Consider the following 25,409-nt stretch of genomic DNA (forward strand, 5'->3'; position numbering starts at 1 on the left):
AAATGTGATATTTCTGTGTTTTATTTGTAATAAATTAGCAAAAATGTCTAAAAATAATTTGTTGCTTTGTCATTAAGGGATATTGTGTGTAGATTGATGAGGGGGAAAAAACTATTGAATCCATTTTAGAATAAGGCTGCAAAGTAACAAAAACAAAAAAGTCAAGGAGTCTGACTTTTTGAATGCACTGTATTTTATCTCATCCTAGATGTGTTCATCCTCTGTGTCCATGGCAACAGTCAGGAGGAATCATGGAATATGGCTAGGAGGACTGCGGGATGACCCTACTCACCAAGCTAGTCACCGTGGTTTTACAGTGAAGGACCATGGGAGTCAATATCTTGTCTTTAATTGAGCTCTTAGCCCTTCTTAATGCGGTCAGAGCATATCTGTCATTTTTAACGAGCACATCATACCTCCATTTAAGGAAGGCTGCCTCTCTGTAAAAGACTATGTAAGAACAGAGAGGGAGAGAAGGGAAGACAGAAGGGAGAGAGAAGGGGGAGAAAGAAGGGAGGGAGAGAAGGGAATACAGAAGGGAGAGAGAAGGGAGAGAGAGAAGGGGGAGAAAGAAGGGAGGGAGAGAAGGGAGAGAGAAGGGAGAGAGAGAAGGGAGGGAGAGAAGGGAGAGAGAGAAGGGAGGGAGATAAGGGAGAGAGAGAAGGGGAGAGAGAGAAGGGGGAGAAAGAAGGGAGAGAAAGAAGGGAGGGAGAGAAGGGAGAGAGAGAAGGGGAAAGAGAAGGGAGGGAGAGAAGGGAAGACAGAAGGGAGAGAGAGAAGGGAGAGAGAGAAGGGAGGGAGAGAAGGGAGAGAGAGAAGGGGAGAGAGAAGGGAGAGAGAGAAGGGGGAGCAAGAAGGGGGAGAAAGAAGGGAGGGAGAGAAGGGAGAGAGAGAAGGGAGGGAGAGAAGGGAGAGAGAGAAGGGAGAGAGAGAGAAGGGAGATAGAGAGAAGGGAGGGAGAGAAGGGAGAGAGAGAGAAGGGAGAGAGAGAGAAGGGAGGGAGAGAAGGGAAGACAGAAGGGAGAGAGAGAAGGGGGAGAAAGAAGGGAGAGAAAGAAGGGAGGGAGAGAAGGGAGAGAGAGAATGGGAAAGAGAAGGGAGGGAGAGAAGGGAAGACAGAAGGGAGAGAGAGAAGGGTGAGAGAGAAGGGAGGGAGAGAAGGGAAGACAGAAGGGAGAGAGAGAAGGGAGAGAAAGAATGGAGGGAGAGAAGGGAGAGAGAAGGGAGAGAGAGAAGGGGGAGAAAGAAGGGAGGGAGAGAAGGGAGGGAGAGAAGGGAAGACAGAAGGGAGAGAGAGAATGGAGAGAGAGAAGGGAAGACAGAAGGGGAGAGAGAAGGGAGAGAGAGAAGGGAGAGAGAAGGGAGGGAGAGAAGGGAGAGAGAGAGAAGGGAGAAGAAGGGAGGGAGAGAAAGACAGGGGAGAGAGAGAAGGGAGGAGAGAAGGGAGGGAGAGAAGGGAGAGAAGACAGAAGGGAAGACAGAAGGGAGAGAGAGAAGGGAGAGAGAAAGGGAGGGAGAGAAGGGAAGACAGAAGGGAGAGAGAGAAGGGAGAGAAAGAATGGAGGAGAGAGGGAGAAGGGAAGACAGAAGAGAATGGAGGGAGGGAGAGAGGGAGAGAGAGAAGGGAGGGAGAGAAATGGAGGGAGAAGACAGAAGGGAGAGAGAAGGGAAGACAGAAGGGAGAGAGAGAAGGGGGAGAGAGGAGAGAAAGAGAGAAGGGAGAGAGAGAAGGGAGAGAGAGAGAAGGGAGAGAGAGAATGGAGGGAGGGAGAGACGGGAGGGAGAGAGAAGGGAGAGAGAGAAGGGGGAGAAAGAATGGAGGGAGAGAGAGAAGGGGGAGAAAGAATGGAGGGAGAGAAGGGAGAGAGAGAAGGGAGAGAGAGAGAAGGGAGAGAGAGAATGGAGGGAGAGAGAGAAGGGGGAGAAAGAATGGAGGGAGAGAGAGAAGGGGGAGAACGAATGGAGGGAGAGAAGGGAGAGAGAGAAGGGAGAGAGAGAGAAGGGAGAGAGAGAGAAGGGAGAGAGAGAAGGGAGGGAGGGAGAGAAGGGAGAGGGGAGGGAGAGAAGGGAGGTAGAGAAGGGAGGTAGAGAAGGGAGAGAGAGAAGGAAGGGAGAGAAGGGAGAGAGAGAAGGGAGAGAGAGAAGGGAGGGAGAGAAGGGAGAGAGAGAAGGGAGGGAGAGAGGGGAGAGAGAGAAGGGAGAGAGAAAAGGGAGGGAGAGAAGGGAGAGAGAGAAGGGAGGGAGGGAGAGAGAGAAGGGAGGGAGAGAAGGGAGGGAGAGAAGGGAGGGAGGGAGAGAGAGAAGGGAGGGAGAGAGAAGGGAGGGAGGGAGAGAAGGGAGGTAGGAGAGAGAGAAGGGAGGGAAGGAGAGAAGGGTGGGAGGGAGAGAAGAGAGAGAGAGAGAAGGGAGGGAGGGAGGAGAGAGAGAGATAGAAGGGAGGGAGGGAGAGAAGGTGAGAGAGAAGTAAGCTTGAGGATATTTTGAGACCGTAAGACTGTTGAATAGTCATTTGCGGAGGCCTCTGTCCAAAATGTGATGCATGGTATATTTCTATAGCTATCTATATACTGTACTGTGGGTGTACTGTAGGTGTCTGGTGCCAGTCAGGTTAATTCCATTGGTATTGTATACAACAGTGAGCACCACATGGGATTTGAACCAGAAACCTTCTGGTTATGAGTTCATCTGCTTTGGGAAAGGGGAGGGACAGTTAGCACATTGGGTTGTGGAACCATCTAGGAAGGTTTGAGAAGCAAACCAAGAACCAAGCAACGCTCATCCAATGTTGTTTTTTGTACTTCAATTATTGTATTTAATTTGCAAACATGAATCTAGTCTCTGCCAATTCACATTTGTGTAGATACACGTACACTGAGTGTGAAAAGAGAACAAATTTCCATGACAACAGCAAAGATGGCTCAGATAGGCTCGTTCCTTCACCCTAAAGAACAATCTGGTTTTCTTTACCTTCACTATGGGTCTATGGCTCTATGACTCTATGGTGCTTAGCTCTATGGTTAAGCAGTCAGGTGGTTAACTCAACATAGGCCATTGGACTTCCTTCCCACTGTTGACCACCATTCATTTATGCCTCCCAGCATTTGCCCCAACTCATAGTGTGTTTCAGTCAGACTCACCGTCTTTATACCTGTGCTATATTTGGTTATTGGACTCCATTACCTAAATATCATCATGCATGAGTCATACTGTAACTCATTAAAGGTCATGATGCGCACGAACATGAAGTATGATGAACCATTCTCTCCTGCGGTATTCTGGGCCATGGGTGAGTGATACTAACCTGCCCCAATATATCTACATCAAGCCATCTTCCAAACTACCTTCTCCATTAGATGATGGTGATTCCTTAGCTATATGTTTATAAACAGTCTTCCATTTAGTTTCAATCAGGAAGTTAGTGTTGATTCATTGGGGTCATGTGACTGTTAAAATGGCTGTCCTGGGACACGGTAATGGGGATCGTAATGGCGATGCTGAATTATAAATCGAACCTGGTGCAATTATTGTCAACATGAATAGTTAACCACACATGTGGGTTTTATAGGCGTGACTGTCTCTGAATATGTATTTCCTACAGTATGTGTATAAGTAGTGTCTGTCTGACTGTTCACCCCCTGAATGTTATTTTTGTGTGTTCAGTAGATTCTTATTGGTAGAGGATTCTTCACAGTGTGTTTCCTCAGAGGTAAACTCAATTTGAATTCATGCCACCACAGCTAAAACCAAACGTGGACACATTTGTGTGTCAAATGCGTGTCCTCTGTAATGTTCCAGATCATTCCATGCGTTACATTAACTCCATACTGTGGTGTGATGCTTCAGTGTTCTACTGTAAGCTATCTAAGTTTCATCATCACAGTGGGTGTGTGACTACTTAGCTGTGTCACATTAAGACCATGCTGTGGCTTCTCTTCTCACCCCCGGCTTTTCTATCAGAGTGGAACAGATTTAGAACTAACTGACGTAGCTACATTAGCTCTGGTGTAGTCTTGGACAGTGACTACCCTCGTGAAAAAGTACTTCTGAATTACTACTCAACACTACTACAAAAGATCTACAAAACCTACTAGTTTTACAACTTGGTTGTTATTGAAATGTTCAGTAAACAAGTAGTGATTTATGTAGTAATTGAAGTAGTAATGAGAGATACTGTAAATTGGGATGTTTCACTACGGATAAACACTATATCACCTACTCAAATCACTAGAGAATTCTCCCTTAATGACTACTGTGCAACTACTTTTGGGTATCTACTACTTAAAACCTAGACATACCTACACAATTCCTACATGTTCACTATTGAATTACCACGTAATGCTTACACATTACTGCTGTGTGCCTACTCAATCCCTATTGACATTTACTAATGTTAGCCTATTCTTGTTTCGCTTCTGTCTCACTACTAGACTAGTGCACATGGTATTTCCTCAAGATTCTAACTGTATTATATCATCAAACAATAAATAATAAGCTTATACAGACTTTATTGCGATTAATTTTTTAGAAATGAAATACTTCAGAAAGCATTCAGACCCCTCAATTTTGTTACGTTACAGCCTTATTCTAAAATGGATTAAATAAAAACAATTCCTCAGCAATCTACACACAATACCCCATAATGACAATTTTTGCAAATGTATTACAAATAAAAAACAGAGATCCCTTATTTACATAAGTTTTCAGACCCTTTGCTATGAGACTCGAAATTGAGCTCAGGTGCATCCTGTTTCCATTGATCATCCTTGAGATGTTTCTACAAATTGATTGGAGTTCACCTGTGGTAAATTCAATTAATTGGACATGATTTGGAAAGGCACACAGCTGGCTATATAAGGTCCCACAGTTGACAGTGCATGTCAGAGTAAAAACCAAGATAAGAGGTCAAAGAAATTGTCCGTAGAGCTCAGAGACAGGATTGTGTCGAAGCACAGATCTGGGGAAGGATACCAAAACATTTCTGCAGCAATGAAGGTCCCCTAGAACATGGTCGCCTCCATCATCCTTAAATGGAATAAGTTTGGAACCACCAAGACTCTTCCTAGAGCTGACCACCTGGCCAAACTGAGCAATCGGGAGAGAAGGGCCTTGGTCAGGGAGGTGACCACGAACCCGATGGTCACTCTGACAGAGCTCTGGAGTTCCTCTGTGGAGATGGGACAGCCTTCCAGAAGGACAACCATCTCTGCAGCAGTCCACCAATCAGGCCTTTATGGTAGAGTGGCCAGACGGAAGCTACTCCTCAGTAAAAGACACATGACCGCTCTCTTGGAGTTTGCCAAAAGGCACCTAAAGACTCCCAGACCATGAGAGATTCTCAAACAAGATTCTCTGGTCTGATGAATCCAAGATTGAACTCTTTGGCCTGAATGCCAAGCGTCACGTCTGGAGGAAACCTGGCACCATCCCTACTGTGAAACGTGGTGGTGGGAGCATCATGATGTGGGAATGTTTCTCAGCGACAGAGACTGGGAGACTAGTCAAGATCGAGGTTAAAGATATACGGAGCAAAGAACAGTGAGATCCTTGATGAAAACCCACTCCAGAGCACTCAGGACCTCAGAGTAGGGCGAAGGTTCACCTTCCAACAGGACAACGACCCTAAGCACACAGCCAAGACAACGCAGGAGTGGCTTCGGGACAAGTCTCTGAATGTCCTTGAGTGGCCCAGCCAGAGCCCGTACTTGAACCCAATCGAACATCTCTGGTGAGACCTGAAAATAGCTGTGCAGCGACACTCCCCATCCAACCTGACAGCTTGAGAGGATCTGCAGAGAAGAATGAAAGAAACAGGTGTGGCAAGCTTGTAGAGTCATACCCAAGAAGACTCGAGGCAATAATCGCTGCCAAAGGTGCTTCAACAAAGTTCAGAGTAGAGGGTCTGGATACTTAAGTAAATGTGATATTTCCGTTTTTTTTTAATAGATTTGCAAACGTTTCTAAAGATTTGTTATTGCTTTGACATTATGAGGTTGCTGCCACATTTCTCCACCATGTAACCTTTTAGAAAATAAAAACAAGCACCAATTATAATCCATAATCAATCATCTGCTAACAGAGGTCACATAACACAACACAGAAAAACATTTGGTTAACAATGTTAATCTTACCGACAATGGCCTCCAGACTTCTTATGTCGTGGGTCTCTTTGGCAACTGGCCAAAAGAGGTAAGTAGAATGGGTAAGTATACCAATTTGAACATACTGTATATTTGCATACAAACACACATACTTATTCGATAGCATGACAGAAACAGAGGCTACATATGTAGCTACCTTTCAATGGGGCTAGCAAACAGCTAGGCTAAACTCAATTAATCTCTATGTCAACGGCTAATGGCTAAGACCATTTTGGCTAGCAATCTTATTTTGGTGGGTGATAAACAGCTAAACAACAACTTGAAAGTAAAACATAAAGGAAAGGTAAACACATAGATGGTGCCAGCATAAGTGCTATGAAAGACAGGATGACGAAGGATGGAAGATTGATCCTTTATTTAACTAGGCAAGTCAGTTAAGAACTAATTCTTATTTACAATGACTGCCTACCGGGGAATGGGCAGAAGGACAGATTTATACATTGTCAGCTCGGGGATTCAATCCAGTAACATTTCGGTTACTGGCCCAACGCTCTAACCAGTACGCTACCTGCTGCCCCAAGATGATTACATTCAGGATTGTCAAAGACAGTAGCTAGCTAACAACAACCAAATACTTCCTGTTTTGTCTTCTTCTGCGGTCGTGAAAAGCCGGTGTAGTCTGTTGTGGTAGAAATAGTTAAAACTCTACCTGATTGCTATTGAAAAACCTGTAAACCAGTAAAGCTGTAGTTTTTTGACTACTTATTTACTACCATCATATAGTAGTAAGAATCTCTACCTGATTACTACTGGAAACACTACAGTTTTCCTACTGAACACTACAAAGCTCTGCTTGTGTATCTTAAGTAGTGTATATACTACACATCCAATCATCCACTACATTTACATTACATTTAAGTCATTTAGCAGACGCTCTTATCCAGAGCGACTTACTACATAGTCACTACTGCACAAATAGGTTTTGTGTAGTAATTCAGTAGTACTTTTTCATGAGGGTACCACAGAGGGTGGTTGATGGCCAGAAGCAGGATATTTACACGATGCCCAATGAACCACTCTGTTCAATCCGTTCAGTGTTTCTGTCTGTTGGTTTGCTTGATAAGTGTGAGGCTCTTGATAAGTGAGGCTCTGGATAAGTGTGAGGCTCTTGATAAGTGTGAGGCTCTTGATAAGTGTGAGGCCCTTGATAAGTGTGACCATGCTTGTCCACTCTGTCTGTTAGTGAGACTGACACCTCTGACTCTAGGGCAATTGGCAGCACCGAGTGTGGGTTAATAGCACCACACACACACACCATACAGTAGCAGGTGGAACCCCAGGTTTCAGTAATGGGACAGGCCTGATGGATCACTGCTCTGAGTAAAAACAGACCGATGTGCTGTCGGAGAAACCAGGAGGAGATAGGATCAGCAAGGGGTGTTTGAGCTTTAAACAGCCTCTCCTCTCACACACCAGCACTGGCAGACACTTACTTAGTTCAACGTTACAACAGACAAGACTGAGAAGACTGATAAAAATAGCTACTTATCTCAGCGCTGTCTTGCTGTTGTACCTTTGACAGTCGAAGACAGGCAATTAGAGGTGTGATAACTGGTACCTAACAGTTCTCAGGAAAACATGAAGCAATGCATGTTTCTGTCAATATGATGTGCGTCCTAAGTAAGTCCCAACTACCACACTTACAAACAAGGCCATTCCAGAGCTATTCAAAGTAGCTGGCAGTACAGGGGAATAACTATGATCATGATGGGGTTGCAACTTCTGTTCTGCTATTAGAAATGACTCGGCAGCACAAGTTGGGTTTATCTTGAAGAAATCATATTCAAGTTTTCTGGCATTTTCAATTGTACATGTTGCTGGTGGTGTTGCTTAACTGTTGGACTGAATGTTTTTCTCTTACTTAGTCAAACAAGTATTTAGATGTTGTATGGCCCAGTAAGAGAGGGATGATGGGCTTTTGTGAATTGCCTGTTGTGTTTAATGATTGACCTGAAATACCTTTAAACCAGTCAGTCAAATGATTTCCTTGGAAACTGTAGATGTTGTGGTTGCATCACTATAGGCTGTGGTTGTGCAGCCTGTTAAACAGTCTCATAGTGTTTGCGAATCCTTAATTAGTTCTTCTCTCCCCTCAGATGTTCCGATGGCCGATCGCCAGTAGAGTGGATGAAAACGAGATACTGGAGCTTCAAGTGTTCAACTACAGCAAAATCTTCACCAACAGGTCAGTTACTATAAACACAGTATTGTAACATACCTACCACTACTAACAAAACTTAAACCAACAGGTCAGGTACTATAAACACAGTATTGTAACATACCTACCACTACTAACAAAACTTAAACCAACAGGTCAGGTACTATAAACACAGTATTGTAACATACCTACCACTACTAACAAAACTTAAACCAACAGGTCAGGTACTATAAACACAGTATTGTAACATACCTACCACTACTAACAAAACTTAAACCAACAGGTCAGGTACTATAAACACAGTATTGTAACATACCTACCACTACTAACAAAGCTTAAACCAACAGGTCAGGTACTATAAACACAGTATTGTAACATACCTACCACTACTAACAAAACTTAAACCAACAGGTCAGGTACTATAAACACAGTATTGTAACATACCTACCACTACTAACAAAACTTAAACCAACAGGTCAGGTACTATAAACACAGTATTGTAACATACCTACCACTACTAACAAAACTTAAACCAACAGGTCAGGTACTATAAACACAGTATTGTAACATACCTACCACTACTAACAAAGCTTAAACCACACACACACACACACACACACACACACACACACACACACACACACACACACACACACACACACACACACACACACACACACACACACACACACACACACACACACACACACACACACACGCACACACACACGCACGCACGCACGCACGCTCGCACGCTCGCACGCACGCACGCACGCACGCTCGCACGCACGCTCGCACACACACATACACGCACACACACACACGCTCGCACACACACATACACACGAACACACACACACGCTCACACACACACACACACACACGCACGCACGCACGCTCGCACGCACGCACGCACGCTCGCACGCACGCTCGCACACACACATACACGCACACACACACACGCTCGCACACACACATACACACGAACACACACACACGCTCGCACACACACATACACACAAACACACACGCTCGCACACACACATACACACAAACACACACGCTCGCACACACACATACACACAAACACACACGCTCGCACACACACATACACACAAACACACACGCTCGCACACACACATACACACAAACACACACGCTCGCACACACACATACACACAAACACACACGCTCGCACACACACATACACACAAACACACACGCTCGCACACACACATACACACAAACACACACGCTCGCACACACACATACACACAAACACACACGCTCGCACACACACATACACACAAACACACATGCTCGCACACACACATACACACAAACACACACGCTCGCACACACACATACACACGAACACACACGCTCGCACACACACATACACACGAACACACACACACGCTCGCACACACACATACACACGAACACACACGCTCGCACACACACATACACACGAACACACACGCTCGCACACACACATACACACGAACACACACGCTCGCACACACATACACACGAACACACACGCTCGCACACACACATACACATGAACACACAGACACGCTCGCACACACACATACACACGAACACACACGCTCGCACACACACATACACACGAACACACACGCTCGCACACACACATGCACACGAACACACATGCTCGCACACACACATACACACGAACACACACGCTCGCACACACACATACACATGAACACACACACACGCTCGCACACACACATACACATGAACACACACACACGCTCGCTCAAACACACACATACACGCGAATACACATACATGCTCGCACACAGACACACACACGCGCACACACACACACACATACACACGGACACACACACACACACAGACACAAGCTCGCACACACACATTCACATGAACACACACACATGCTCGCACACAGACGCACACACGTGCACACACACATACACACGAACACACACACACACATGCTCGTACACACACACACACACACACACACACACACACACACACACACACACACACACACACACACACACACACACACACACACACACACACACACACACACACACACACACACACACACACACACACACACACACACACACACACACACACACAACCTGGCCAATCATATGCAGGGTTTCTACACTTTAATATAATCGTATATACTATTGATGCACCAATGGGAGACACTGCAGTTTATTACGAGCCAAAACATTGTTGCTGCTTACATTTTTTCCTCCAATTTCATTCATGTTAAGGGATGTGAGTGTGCCTGTATAAAGTCCTTACTCCACAAAGCCTTCCACAGTGAGATAAGACTGTGTATAATTCATGTGTATCTTCTCTTCTCAAACAGAGCTCCTCTGCCTTCGCCTCCGCTGCCCCCCACCCCCTCTCCCCCTCGCCCCCCCCTCTCTCTCCCTTACTCCATTTCTCCCACAGACTGCAATTCATTCAATTCATGCCTTCATCCCTTGTATCCCTCACATCCTCTGTTTCAGTTAATTCTCTACCTTCATTTTTCTATGTCTGTCTATACTTATCGGCAAACCTTAAACCTTTCAGTTTATTACATTTCACCAATTGTCCTCGTTCATTTTCCTCACATTCTCCCTCTTTCATTCTTCATTCCGCAACGTCTCTATTCATCTATCCATCTATCCATCTTTCTCCTTTTCTGTTCTGTCATCCCTTTCATCATTATTTCATAACTCCCTTCTCCTCACTCCATCCCCCAATACTTCTCTGTCCTTGGTAAAGTGCAGAGGGTCGTTTTCATTCCCCTCACATCGAGCACTCATCAACACACAGTTACTGTGTACACCATAAAAATAACCACACAGGTGCAGGGGTGGCAGACAATATAGAGGAGGAGCTAGGAGTGAGAGAGAGAGAGAGAGAGAGAGAGAGAGAGAGAGAGAGAGAGAGACGGGGGGGGGGGCATGTGGACATATGTGTTATTCATGTCTAACTGGCCAACAGGGGGAACTGCTTAGTAATATGACAATCAAAAGTAAATCAGTTTAAAGCTTACTTTCTCCTTCTTACCAAGAGCATACAGTACAGTCATTTCCATAAGAGAATACTAATCAGCCTGTGGTTTGTTTTCATATTCCAAGGTCTTCTCTACAGTCATTTCTTCTAAGAGCATAACATATTCTTGTAGTCAAGCCTTAAGGAAGTTTTATTTTCTATAACCCAATCTCTATTTTTTATGTAAATGGCAGGCTATACAGTAGAATGGTTCAGACGCCTTTTTTTGTTATTTCACATGATTTTGAGAAACTTACCCCAAACAGCAAATCACTTACCCCTATCCAGCTGTTCCCGTCCATGTAGCCTGCTGCAACAGGTCACTGCCAAAAGAAAGGAAACCCCAACATAAAGTGTCTTAATAGGGCGTTGGGCATCCATGAGATGCCAGAACAGCTTCAATGCCCCTTGGCATAGATTCTGTGTCTGGATCTTCCTGTGTAGAAGCATCCCATGCTTTCAATATGCTTTGTAATCCTTGCTTATTCAAGTGTTTCCTTTATTTTCTCAGTTACCTGCAGAATGGAAGGACGTATCACTCGAGTCGCAACAAAATGGAATTTCATGTGTTCTTCATCACTGTACTGAGAACTTTGCCCTTTAAAAAACAACGTATTTGGGTGTTTTTGAAGCCTTTGTTTGTGAGGTTTTCTTTGTGTAAGAAATACAACTTCTCCTTTAATTGAATTCATTGCCTGATGGAAGCTAGCACACTTCAGACTTTGAGGGTTGATCTAGATTAGAAAAATGAAATTGACTTGAGAAGGAATAAAGAGAGGAACTCTGCTTTGAATTATGAAGTAGGTGAAAGTAAATTGTTTGGCAGGCAAGGATCAATAATGAATGGCACCCTTTGAAGAGCCAAAAAGTGAGCCAGAACCTGATAGGCTGTTCTTATTCTATTATTCAGGAGTACACAGGAGTGGCTGAAAGGGACTAACAAACAGTCCACTTTTCTGAGGAGGTATCGATCACCGTTATGATAACCAAAGGACAGAGTAGAAAAGAGATACAGATGGGGGAGGACAGAGGAGAGGCTTGGAGAAGAGAGAACAGTAGAGGAGGGTACATGAATAGTTTTTAGTTTCTTGTAAAAAATAGAAAAACTATACTCCATAGAGAATCATCCCAGGTATTCTGGCTATGAGCCCAAAAGGGGCATAGCATATGGTGTTATTCAGTGTGGGAAGACTTAGCTACTTCCAGATGAAGCCTGGCTGTATGTGCTGGAGGTGGAAGGATTAGTTACAGTGAGGATCAAATCTGGAGTAGGGTTCTGTTTCTGTCTCCATGACGTTTGTCCTCTATTGAATTATATGTCTGTGCTGGCTGTTTACTGCATTTGCCTGCAGTTGTTATTATTGTTACACTTCAGTTTCTGCTGCATATTGCATCCATCTCTCAGGAGGGAGGAGAAAGTGAGAGAACAGACAGAGAGAGAAAGAGAGAAGGGAGAGAGGGGGCAAAGTAGAGAGTGATAGATAGAGAGAGTGAGTTAGTGAGAGAGAGAGAGAGAGAGAGAGAGAGAGAGAGAGAGAGAGAGAGAGAGAGAGAGAGAGAGAGAGAGAGAGAGAGAGAGAGAGAGAGAGAAGAAATATACATGGGTGGGGAAGGGAAATGGGAGACAGAGCTAGAGAGTAGTTGGAGTGATAAACACAATGATGGTTTGTGATTGGTCTTCTACTGATAGGATCTAATAGCCATGGCTATTAATGTCACTGCCTCTCTCTCTCTCTCTCTCTCTCTCTCTCTCTCTCTCTCTCTCTCTCTCTCTCTCTCTCTCACACTCTCTCACTCTCTCTCTCTCTCTCTCTCTCTCTCTCTCTCTCTCTCTCTCTCTCTCTCTCTCTCTCTCTCTCTCAATTAAATTAAATTAAATTCAAGGGGCTTTATTGGCATGGGAAACACATGTTAACATTGCCAGAGCAAGTGAAGTAGATAATATACAAAAGTTAAATAAACAATAAAGATTTACAGTGAACATTCGACTCAGACGTTCCAAAAGAATAAAGACATTACAAATGTCATATTATATATATATATATATATATATATATATATATATGCAGGTGTAGAAGCACGGTGGCTAATATGTATACAGTGTTGTAACGATTTTCAAATGGTTAAAGTACAAAAGGGAAAATAAATAAACATAAATATGGGTTGTATTTACAATGGTGTTTGTTCTTCATTTGGCAGGAGGTTAGGAAGTGCAGCTCAGTTTCCACTTCCTTGCGACCTTTCTCAATAGCAAGGCTGTGCTCACTGAGTCTGTACATAGTCAAAGCTTTCCTTAAGTTTGTGTCAGTCACAGTGGTCAGGTATTCTTCCATTGTGTACTCTCTGTTTAAGGCCAAATAGCATCCTACTTTGCTCTGTTATTTTGTTAATTCCTTCCAATGTGTCAAGTAATTATCTTTTGTTTTCTCATGATTTGGTTGGGTGTAATTGTGTTGCTGTCCTGGGGCTCTGTGAAGTCTATTTGTGTTTGTGACCAGGACCAGCTTGCTTAGGGGACTCTTCTCCAAGTTCATCACTCTGTAAGTGATGACTTTGTTATGGAAGGTTTGGGAATTGTTTCATTTTAGGTGGTAGTAGAATTTAAACGCTCTTTTCTGGATTTTTGATAATCAGCCAATATTGGCCTAATTCTGCTCTGCATGCATTATTTATATGATTAATATTACTCAGTTCCTTTTGCTTTGATGCCTAATGATTGACTATTGCTCTGTAGAGTGTGATTTTGCTGTGGTCTGATAGGGGTGTCAGTGGGCTGGCTGTGAACGCTCTGAGAGACTCTGGGTTGACGTCAGAGATAAAGTAGTCTACAGAACGACTCAAATCAAATCAAATGTATTTATATAGCCCTTCGTACATCAGCTGATATCTCAAAGTGCTGTACAGAAACCCAGCCTAAAACCCCAAACAGCAAGAAATGCAGGTGTAGAAGCACGGTGGCTAGGAAAAACTCCCTAGAAAGGCCAAAACCTAGGAAGAAACCTAGAGAGGAACCAGGCTATGTGGGGTGGCCAGTCCTCTTCTGGCTGTGCCGGGTGGAGATTATAACAGAACATGGCCAAGATGTTAAAATGTTCATAAATGACCAGCATGGTTGAATAATAATAAGGCAGAACAGTTGAAACTGGAGCAGCAGCACGGCCAGGTGACCTAGGGACAGCAAGGAGTCATCATGTCAGGTAGTCCTGGGGCATGGTCCTAGGGCTCAGGTCCTCCGAGAGAGAGAAAGAAAGAGAGAAGGAGAGAATTAGATAACGCACACTTAGATTCACACAGGACACCGAATAGGACAGGAGAAGTACTCCAGATATAACAAACTGACCCTAGCCCCCCGACACATTAACTACTGCAACATAAATACTGGAGGCTGAGACAGGAGGGGTCAGGAGACACTGTGGCCCCATCCGAGGACACCCCCGGACAGGGCCAAACAAGAAGGATTTAACTACTGCCAAGAGATGAGCTATATGTGTACCTACTACCTACCATAGGAGTCCCCTCAAAACCTACCATTGACTATGTACATACCCAGTGAGCTGCAGGAGTTGTGACCTTATTTTATTGGTTAAGTTGTCATAATTGTGCCTAGGGGGGCATATGGGGAGGTGTTTGTCCCCCTGTGTGCTGAGGGTGTCAGCTTTTTGTTTTATCCGTTTCTGGCATTTAGGTAACCACAGACTAGTTAGTACATGTCCCTGGGCCTGGTATGATTTTCTCCTTCAGGATGGAAAAGCTGTCTTCATTAATTAAAGTATGGGAATTCTAGTGGGGGAAATTCAGTTGAAGTCGGAGGTTTACATACACCTTAGCCAAAGACATTTAAACTAAGTTTTTCACAACTCCTGACATTTAATCCTAGTAAAGATGCCCTGTCTTAGGCCAGTTAGGATCACAACTTCATTTTGAGAATGTGAAATGTCAGAATAATGTCAGAAAGAAATATTTATTTCAGCTTTTGTTCCTTTCATCACATTCCCAGTGGGTCAGCAGTTTACATACACACAACTAGTATTTGGTAGCATTGGCTTTATATTGTTTAACTTGGATTAAACATCTCAGTTAGCCTTCCACAAGTTTCCCAAAATACAGTGGGGCAAAAAAGTACTTAGTCAGCCACCAATTGTGCAAGTTCTCCCACTTAAAAAGATGAGAGAGGCCTGTAATTTTCATCATATGTACACTTCAACTATGACAGACAAAATGAGAAAAAAAAATCCAGAAAATCACATTGTACGATTTTTTAATGAATTTATTTGCAAATTATGGTGGAAAATAATGTGATTTTCTGGATTTTATTTTTAAGTGCAGATACAGTATGTCTCTCTCCACCTCCAGCTCTCCGGGTCTGGTTAAGGGGGTGTTGTTGTGCTGGACTGTTGTCTGGGTCTGTGCTGACTGGAGTGTAATCACCTGCTGTTCCAGCTCCACATGCTTTACCTCCAGCTGGGTAAATATATCCTTCATTTCAATGAGGGAGTAGTACTCTGTGCTGGGAGGCTTACTTTCCGCTTGGGTTTGCTCATCTGCGGGGTTATATAATGAAGAGGTCTGGTCTGACCCGCCCGGGGTTGGGGTATCTTTCTCAAGGGAGAGCTTCTCCTGTTGAGTTAAGTCTTTGATAAGGTTAAAGTCTGTGTGCTCAGTTTGTAAAGGTCCTAAAGGCGTGTGTGTGTTTGTGTATGTGCCAGGCTGTAATGCCATTGACTAGTTGCCCTTCCAGATCCGTCAGTGTGGCTTCTAGTGTGTGTAGTTGGGCTCCCAGTGGATGTGTGTGTGTGTGTGTGTGTGTGTGTGTGTGTGTGTGTGTGTGTGTGTGTGTGTGTGTGTGTGTGTGTGTGTGTGTGTGTGTGTGTGTGTGTGTGTGTGTGTGTGTGTGTGTGTGTGTGTGTGTGTGTGTGTGTGTATTAAGGTTGTTTGGGTGTGTTAAGGCTGTTTGGGTGTATGATCATTAGGCATGTGGAAGTAGCAACCACATGGGTTCCAATATACTGTGTTTGTGATGTGAGACTTGGGGGGGGGGGACTATATAAATTATTCACATCCTCTGTAATTCTCTGACTGAATACCACGTTTCATTCCCACTTGAAATGAACAGCGAATTCCATTTGCTCGTAAATGATTTGTGTAGTATCTATGAAGGCCTTACAAACATTTGGAGTTGATGTAGAAATCAGCCTCTTGTGCCAAAGGTTGCATGTTCAAATCCAGTGATATATTATTTTTTAGGAGATTTTTAGTTTAAGCCCGTCCCAAACCTTAACCTTTACCTTAGCCCTTCAGAGTTAATGCCTAACCTTGAGATTGCTGAGTTAATGCCTAAACTTCACTTCGAAATTTGACGTTTGGAACAACTTCGAAATTTGAGAAACATAGATTTATGTCTAATTCTGACGTGAGACTTTGTTGTAAAATGCACTATGAAGGCTTAATTAAGCCTTTATAGCTGTTGCTCATACAGAGTGAAACCCATAGTATTTGGTGTCCAATTGGTAGTTACAGTCTTGTCTCATCACTGCAACTCCCATACGGGTGCGGGAAAGGCGAAGGTCAAGAGCTGTGCGTCCCCCAAAACACAACCCAACCGCACTGCTTCTTGACATATTGCCCACTTAACCCAGAAGCACCAATGTGTCGGAGGAAACGCTGTACACACGCCACAGGAGTCGCTAGCGTGCGACGGGACAAGGACATCCCTGCCGGCCAAACCCTCCCCTAACCCAGACAACGCCTCATGGGTTTCCCGGTCACGTGACAGAGCCTGGACTCGAACGCAGAATCTCTAGTGGCACAGCTAGCATTGTGATCCAGTGCCTTAGACCACTGCGCCACTTGGGAGGCCCTGAAACCCATATCTCTCTAAGCAGTCTGGTACGTGCTGAGACTCAGGGCTTTTACAGATTTGGAATTATCTCCCAACTTAAGTATTTTGGAGGCTTTTGTTTCAATCCAAAGCAATTAAATAAAAGTAAAAAATGTATATACAGTGCCTTGCAAAATAATTCATCCCCTTGGCATTTTTCCTATTTTGTTGCATTACAACCTGTAATTTAAATGGATGTTTACTTGGATTTCATGTAATGGACATACACAAAAAGTGAAATAAAAATAAATAAAAAAGTGTTGCGTGCATATGTATTCACCCCCTTTGCTATGAAGCCCCTAAATAAGATCTGGTGCAACCAATTACCTTCACATAAGTCACATAATTAGTTAAAGTCTACCTGGGTGCAATCTAAGTGCCACATGATCTGTCACATGATCTCATATATACACCTGTTCTGAAAGGCCCAAGAGTCTGCAACACCACTATGCAAGGGGAATCACCAAGCAAGCGGCACCATGAAGACCAAGGAGCTCTCCAAACAGGTCAGGGACAAAGTTGTGGAGAAGTACAGATCAGGGTTGGGTTATAAAAACATATCCGAAACTTTGAACATCCCACGGAGCACCATTACATCCATGATTAAAAAATGGAAAGAATATGGCACCACAACAAACCTGCCAAGAGAGGGCCGCCCAGAAAAACTCATGAACCAGGCCAGGAGGGTGTTAATCAAAGAGGCAACAAAGAGACCAAAGATAACCCTGAAGGAGCTGCAAATATCCACAGCGGAGATTGGAGTATCTGTCCATAGGACCACTTTAAGCCGTACACTCCACAGAGCTTGGCTTTACGGAAGAGTGGCCAGAAAAAAAGCCTGTGCTAAAAGAAAATAATAATAAAACACTTTTTGCGTTTGCAAAAAGGCATGTGGGAGACTCCCCAAACATATGGAAGAAGGTACTCTGGTCAGATGAGACTAAAATTGAGCTTTTTGGCCATCAAGGAAAATGCTATGTCTGGCGCAAACCCAACACCTCTCATCACTGCCAGAACCTCATCCCCACAGTAAAACATGGTGGTGGCAGCATCATGCTGTGGGGATGGTTTTCATCGGCAGGGACTGGGAAACTGGTCAGAATTGAAGGAATGCTGGATGGCGCTAAATACAGGGAAATTCTTGAGGGAAATCTGTTTCAGTCTTCCAGAGATTTGAGACTGGGACGGAGGTTCACCTTCCAGCAGGACAATGGCCCTAAGCATACTGTTAAAGCAACACTCGAGTGGTTTAACCTGTTGCGACGAGCCATCCCGGATCCGGGATCGTGATTACAGCCTCAAGCTCATCACCATAACGCAACGTTAACTATTCATGAAAATCGCAAATTAAATGAAATCAATATGCTAGCTCTCAAGCTTAGATTTTTGTTAACAACACTGTCATCTCAGATTTTCAAAATATGCTTCTCAACCATAGCAAAACAAGCATTTGTGTAACAGTATTGATAGCTAGCGTAGCATTTAGCGTTAGCATTCAGCAGGCAACATTTTCACAAAAAAACAGAAAAGCATTCAAATAAAATCATTTACCTTTGAAGAACTTTGGATGTTTTCAATGAGGAGACTCTCAGTTAGATAGCAAATGTTCAGTTTTTCCTGAAAGATTATTTGTTTAGGACAAATCGCTCCGTTTTCTGCATCACGTTTAGCTACGAAAAAAACCTGTATCCAGGATTGTGTAAATCTATCCGCAAGCTCATTAGCATAATGCAACGTTAACTGTTCATGAAAATTGCAAATGAAATTAAATGAATCTATTTGCTCTCAAGCTTAGCCTTTTGTTAACAACACTGTCATCTCAGATTTTCAAAAATATGCTTCTCAACCATAGCAAAACAAGTATTTGTGTAACAGTATTGATAGCCTAGCATAGGATTATGCCTGACATTCAGCATGCAACATTTTCACAAAAACCAGAAAACCATTCAAATAAAATAATTTACCTTTGAAGAACTTCAGATGTTTTCAATGAGGAGACTCTCAGTTAGATAGCAAATGTTCAGTTTTTACAAAAAGATTATTTGTGTTGACAAATCGCTCCGTTTTCTTTATCACGTTTGGGTAAGAAAAAAAACGAAAATTAAGTCATTAAAACGCGAACTTTTTTCCGATGTTTAGAATCAATCCTCAAGGTGTTTTCACATATCTATCGACGATAAATCCATCGTGGCAGTTGACTTTCTCTTCTGAAGAAATGGAACGCGCATGGACCTAAAGATGACGCAATAATTTAAACACAGGACACCGGGCGGACACCTGGTAAATGTAGTCTCTTATGGTCAATCTTCCAATGATATGCCTACAAATATGTCACAATGCTGCAGACACCTTGGAGAAACGACACAAAGGGCAGGCTCATTCCTGGCGCATTCACAGCCATATAAGGAGACATTGGAACACAGCGCCTTCAGAATCTGGGGCATTTCCTGTATGAAACTTCATCTTGGTTTCGCCTGTAGCATTATTTCTGGGGCACTCACAATAATATCTTTGCAGTTTTGGAAACGTGCATAGTCGAGCATCTTTTCGTGATAAAATATCTTGTTTAAAACGGGAACGTTTTTTATCCAAAAATTAAAAGAGCGCCCCCTATCTCGAAGAAGTTAAGGGGAAAAGTTTAAATGTCTTGGAATGTCCTAGTCACAGCCCAGACCTCAATCAAATTTAGAATCTGTGGTATGACTTAAAATTGCTGTACATCAGTGGAACCATCCAACTTGAAGGAGCTGGAGCAGTTTTGCCTTGAAGAATGGAAAAATCCCAGTGGCTAGATGTGCCAAGCTTATAGAGACATACCCTAAGAGACTTGCAGCTGTAATTGCTGCAAAAGGTGGCTCTACAAAGTATTGAGGGGGAGTGAATAATTATGTACGCTCAAGTTTTCTGTTTTTTTGGTTTTCTTTCTTGTTTGTTTCACAATAATAAATAATAAAAAATATTAAAAGTGATAGGCTTGTTGTGTAAATCAAATGATACAACCCCCCCCCAAAAAATATATTTTAATTCCAGGTTGTAAGGCAATAAAATTGCCAAGGGGGGTGAATACTTTCGCAAGCCACTGTATATTTCTGGAAACTTTGCTTATAGACAGAAAGTTAAAAACCTAAAGTTAGTGTGCTATGGGAATAAATCACTGAAGTTTTCTTAGACACTTTGTTAAAATAGCTTTTTTTGGGAACAGCGAAAGCAGCTAATGAGAAAACAATATGGATATAAATGTTTGGTGTTGGTATGTTGGGGAGGGTTGAATGCAACTCAACTTCACAAATTCCTCGCTGGCCAAAGGTTGGTGTGGTGTGTATATATATATCTCTCTCAATAGCTCTGTAGCTGAGATTTAATAGTAGCCGATTACTCATAGTCTGCCAGTCTTTACTGATTAGTTGCTGTAGCGGGTTGCGACAATGACACACTATCCCTGCCTGTCAGAGCCAATCTCCATCACTCTGCCCACACACACACATGCGCGTGCGCGTATACACAAACACACACACACAAACACACACAAACACAGCCACTTGCCTACACACCATGCAGGCAGAGGGAGAAGAGACAGGAGCCAGATACGAAAGACTGAAATAGACAGAAAGACTTATGGTGGATGGTAGAGACATACTGAATGGGATTATGAGATAGTCAACAAGAAGGTGGAGAGAGAGGGAGAACATAGAGGGGAGGAAGAGGAAGAAGGTGCAAGCTGTGTGAGGACAACACTATCACACTGATTCAATGTAACCCACCAAAACCCACTGTTAAAGAGGTTAAAGAGATTAAGGCTCATTCTATGTGCAGTGCACTGTCCATTTCTGTCTGTCTTTCTGAGATTCTCTGTGACCTATCAAACAGACTATACCAATGTTTCTAGCTAAGACACAGCCCTGCATCATGACCTGCTGGGGGAAGATCTATAGCGTTGATCAACTAATGGGTTCTAACCCACTATCCCACTATAGTTTGGTTGTTTATGGTTTTTGTGATTTTGTTGTTCCAGAGTCATTGGAACCTTCCGGATGGTTCTACAGAAGGTGGCGGAGGAGGGGCAGCTGGAGGTGACAGACACACTCATCGATGACAACAACACCGCCATGCGGGTAAGCCCCAGCACTGGTTCCAGATCAGTCTACAGGTCTTCAACCATAAGAGTGGGAATCCTCCATACTGGTCTATGGACAGCACACATGTATTTACAGTATATATCGCAGACACACAGATAAACAGATATGTATTTTATGGAGCTCAGATGAGTACTGATCCAATAGCCATATATTCAGAGAACAGTGTTTAAGGGAATGAAAAAGAGAGTAAGCTAGAGGGAGCAAGGGATGGAGAGATCAAGGGAGATATAGAAAGGGGGGATAGAGAAACGACTATAAAGAGTGTGAGAGCTCATCTGTATAAATTACCCCAGGGCTTAGGAGAATGGTGTTAGTGGAGCTGTGAATGCTGACTCTGTTATTCAGATGATAGCACACATAGTAACCAGAATGACCTGGGGGGTACTCACACTCATTATACCTGTTGGCTGTCGAAAGGTTGGTTATGAAATTATTGTATCAGAGCTCCTAGAGTGTGCGGCTCTCCACACACACACACACACACACACACACACACACACACACACACACACACACACACACACACACACACACACACACACACACACACACACACACACACACACACACACACACACACACACACACACACACACACACACACACACACACACACACACACACACACACCTCTCAGCCCCTCTGCACCCCTCTCTGTCCCTGATGAGGGAGAGAGGAGGAAAACATCCGGCAGACTCTCACCTGAGTTCTAACTAAGCAGAAGTGCACTGAAAGATCCAGGGTTACCATGGTAACACCTTTAACTTTACTGGCTCTGCAGTGATTTACTGGCTCCCGGGAGGTCGCAGGGCAGAGAGAGCGAGATAGGGAGAGAGAGGTGGAAAGGGGAACATTGTTTGTTTATTTCCCTCCTCAGTCTTTGTCAGTGAAATAAATGGCTTGGTTTGTAGTAAAGGCAGTTGCTGTCAAAAAAAAATCCAATGCCACAGTTCCTTGTCGTGTATTCACTTGCTGAGAAATCTGTGTGTTTCTATTTTGTTTTGACTAATTCATTGGTCGGCTATTCCATTCCAGACTAGTGTTACCGTAGACATCAAGTACACGACCATGGATGGGACAGTGGGGGTGTGGAGCGATGGGGAATTCCTGGACGTTCCGGGCGACCCAGAGGGAACGTTCCAGTTTGAGACAGACAGCCTGCTTTCCGGACACAGCCATGGATCAGGATCAGGAGTGTCTCCTGGACGATCCATCCACGGAATTCCCACTTTCAGGAAGTAAGTCGACAACTCCATTAATATACAGTGCCTTGCGAAAGTATTCGGCCCCCTTGAACTTTGCGTCCTTTTGCCACATTTCTGGCTTCAAACATAAAGATATAAAACTGTATTTTTTTGTGAAGAATCAACAACAAGTGGGACACAATCATGAAGTGGAACGACATTTATTGGATATTTCAAACTTTTTTAACAAATCAAAAACTGAACAATTGGGCGTGCAAAATTATTCAGCCCCTTTACTTTCAGTGCAGCAAACTCTCTCCAGAAGTTCAGTGAGGATCTCTGAATGATCCAATGTTGACCTAAATGACTAATGATGATAAATACAATCCACCTGTGTGTAATCAAGTCTCTGTATAAATGCACATGCACTGTGATAGTCTCAGAGGTCCGTTAAAAGCGCAGAGAGCATCATGAAGAACAAGGAACACACCAGGCAGGTCCGAGATACTGTTGTGAAGAAGTTTAAAGCCGGATTTGGATACAAAAAGATTTCCCAAGCTTTAAACATCCCAAGGAGCACTGTGCAAGCGATAATATTGAAATGGAAGGAGTATCAGACCACTGCAAATCTACCAAGACCTGGCCGTCCCTCTAATCTTTCAGCTCATACAAGGAGAAGACTAATCAGAGATGCAGCCAAGAGGCCCATGATCACTCTGGATGAACTGCAGAGATCTACAGCTGAGGTGGGAGACTCTGTCCATAGGACAACAATCAGTCGTGTATTGCACAAATCTGGCCTTTATGGAAGAGTGGCAAGAAGAAAGCCATTTCTTAAAGATATCCATAAAAAGTGTCGTTTAAAGTTTGCCACAAGCCACCTGGGAGACACACCAAACATGTGGAAGAAGGTGCTCTGGTCAGATGAAACCAAAATTGCACTTTTTGGCAACATGCAAAACGCTATGTTTGGCGTAAAAGCAACACAGCTCATCACCCTGAACACACCATCCCCACTGAATGGTTCAAAAATAAACATATCCAGGTGTTAGAATGGCCAAGTCAAAGTCCAGACCTGAATCCAATCGAGAATCTGTGGAAAGAACTGAAAACTGCTGTTCACAAATGCTCTCCATCCAACCTCACTGAGCTCGAGCTGTTAGAGACATACCCCAAGTGACTTACAGCTGCAATCGCAGCAAAAGGTGGCGCTACAAAGTATTAACTTAAGGGGGCTGAATAATTTTGCACGCCCAATTTTTCAGTTTTTGATTTGTTAAAAAAGTTTGAAATATCCAATAAATGTCGTTCCACTTCATGATTGTGTCCCACCTGTTGTTGATTCTTCACAAAAAAATACAGTTTTATATCTTTATGTTTGAAGCCTGAAATGTGGCAAAAGGTCGCAAAGTTCAAGGGGGCCGAATACTTTCGCAAGGCACTGTAGCTGAAACATTTTCTTATTTTTATTTCACCTTTATTTAACCAGGTAGGCTAGTTAAGAACAAGTTCTCATTTACAAGTGCACCCTGGCCAAGATAAAGCAAAGCAGTGCGACAAAAACAACAGCCTGTGTTTTTGTTATTTGTACCCATTTGGGTAATTTTGTGACGCAGTTGCGTTCGGCTGTTTTCCTCTGCCTGAATAAAGTGTGCCTCCTGCACCTGACTTCCTTCGACCAGTTGCGCACACTCTGACATGTCTACGTAAGGTTCCACACTTTACAGTGCAAAACCCAAGCCATGAGGTCGAAGGAATTGTCAGTAGAGCTCCGAGACAGGATTGTGTTGAGGCCACAGATCAGGTGAAGGGTATAACAAATTCCTGCAGCATTGAAGGTCCCCAAGAACTCAGTGGCCTCCATCATTCTTAAATGGAAGAAGTTTGGAACCATCAAGACTCTTTCTGAAGCTGGCTGCCCAGACAAACTGAGCAATCAGGGGAGAAGGGCCTTGGTCAGGGAGGTGACCAAGAACCCGATGGGCACTCTGACAGAGCTCTAGAGTTAATCTGTGGAGATAGGAGAAACTTCCAGAAGGACAACCATCTCTGCAGCAGTTCATCATTCAGGCCTTTATGGTAGAGTTGCCAGACGGAAGCCACTCCTCAGTAAAAGGCACACGACAGCCCGCTTGGGACCTGAAGAATCTCAGACCATGAGAATCAAGCTTCTCTGGTCTGATGAAACCAAGATTGAACTATTTGGCTGGAATGCCAAGCTACACGTCTGGAGTAAATCTAGCACCAACCCTACGGTAAAGCATGGTAGTGGCAGCATCATGCTGTGGGGATGTTTTTCAGAGGCAGGGACTGGGAGACTAGTCAGGATCGAGGCAAAGATGAGCGGAGAAAAGAACAGAGAGATCCTTGATGAAAACCCTCTCCAGAGAGCTCAGGACCTCAGACTGGGGTGAAGGTTCACCTTCCAACAGGACAATAACCCTAAGCACATGGCCAAGATAATGCAGAAGTGGCTTAGGGACAAGTCTCTGAATGTCCTTGAATGGCATAGCCAGACCCGGACTTGAACCCGATCAAACATCTCTGGAGAGACCTGAAAATAGCTGTGCAGCAACGCTCCACATCCAACCTGACAGAGATTGAGAGGATCTGCAGAGAAGAATGGGAGAAACTCCCCAAATACAAGTGTGGCAAGCTTGTAGCGTCATACCCAAGAAGACTTATTGCTGTAATCACTGCCAAAGGTGCTTCAACAAAGTACTGAGTGAAGGGTCTGAATACTTCTGTAAATGTGATATTTCAGTTTTCTATGTTTAATAAATTAGCTACAATTCTGAAAACCTTTTTTTGCTTTGTCATTATGAGGTATTG

General features: G+C 43.7%; 1 protein-coding gene across 8 annotated transcripts in view; it reads left to right on the top strand.

Moving 5' to 3' along the window:
- LOC123995267 (otoferlin-like) overlaps positions 1-25,409 on the top strand; it is a 121,561-nt gene that overhangs the window by 28,460 nt on the left and 67,692 nt on the right. For all 8 annotated transcript variants that reach the window (XM_046298752.1, XM_046298751.1, XM_046298758.1 and 5 more), the window contains exons 3-5: positions 8,255-8,343; positions 21,270-21,369; positions 22,429-22,631. In XM_046298752.1, coding sequence (XP_046154708.1) covers positions 8,255-8,343; positions 21,270-21,369; positions 22,429-22,631 — 392 coding nt within the window. The remainder of the gene's footprint in view (positions 1-8,254; positions 8,344-21,269; positions 21,370-22,428; positions 22,632-25,409) is intronic.

Source organism: Oncorhynchus gorbuscha, linkage group LG14, assembly GCF_021184085.1.
Source record: "Oncorhynchus gorbuscha isolate QuinsamMale2020 ecotype Even-year linkage group LG14, OgorEven_v1.0, whole genome shotgun sequence".
NCBI lineage: Eukaryota > Metazoa > Chordata > Actinopteri > Salmoniformes > Salmonidae > Oncorhynchus > Oncorhynchus gorbuscha.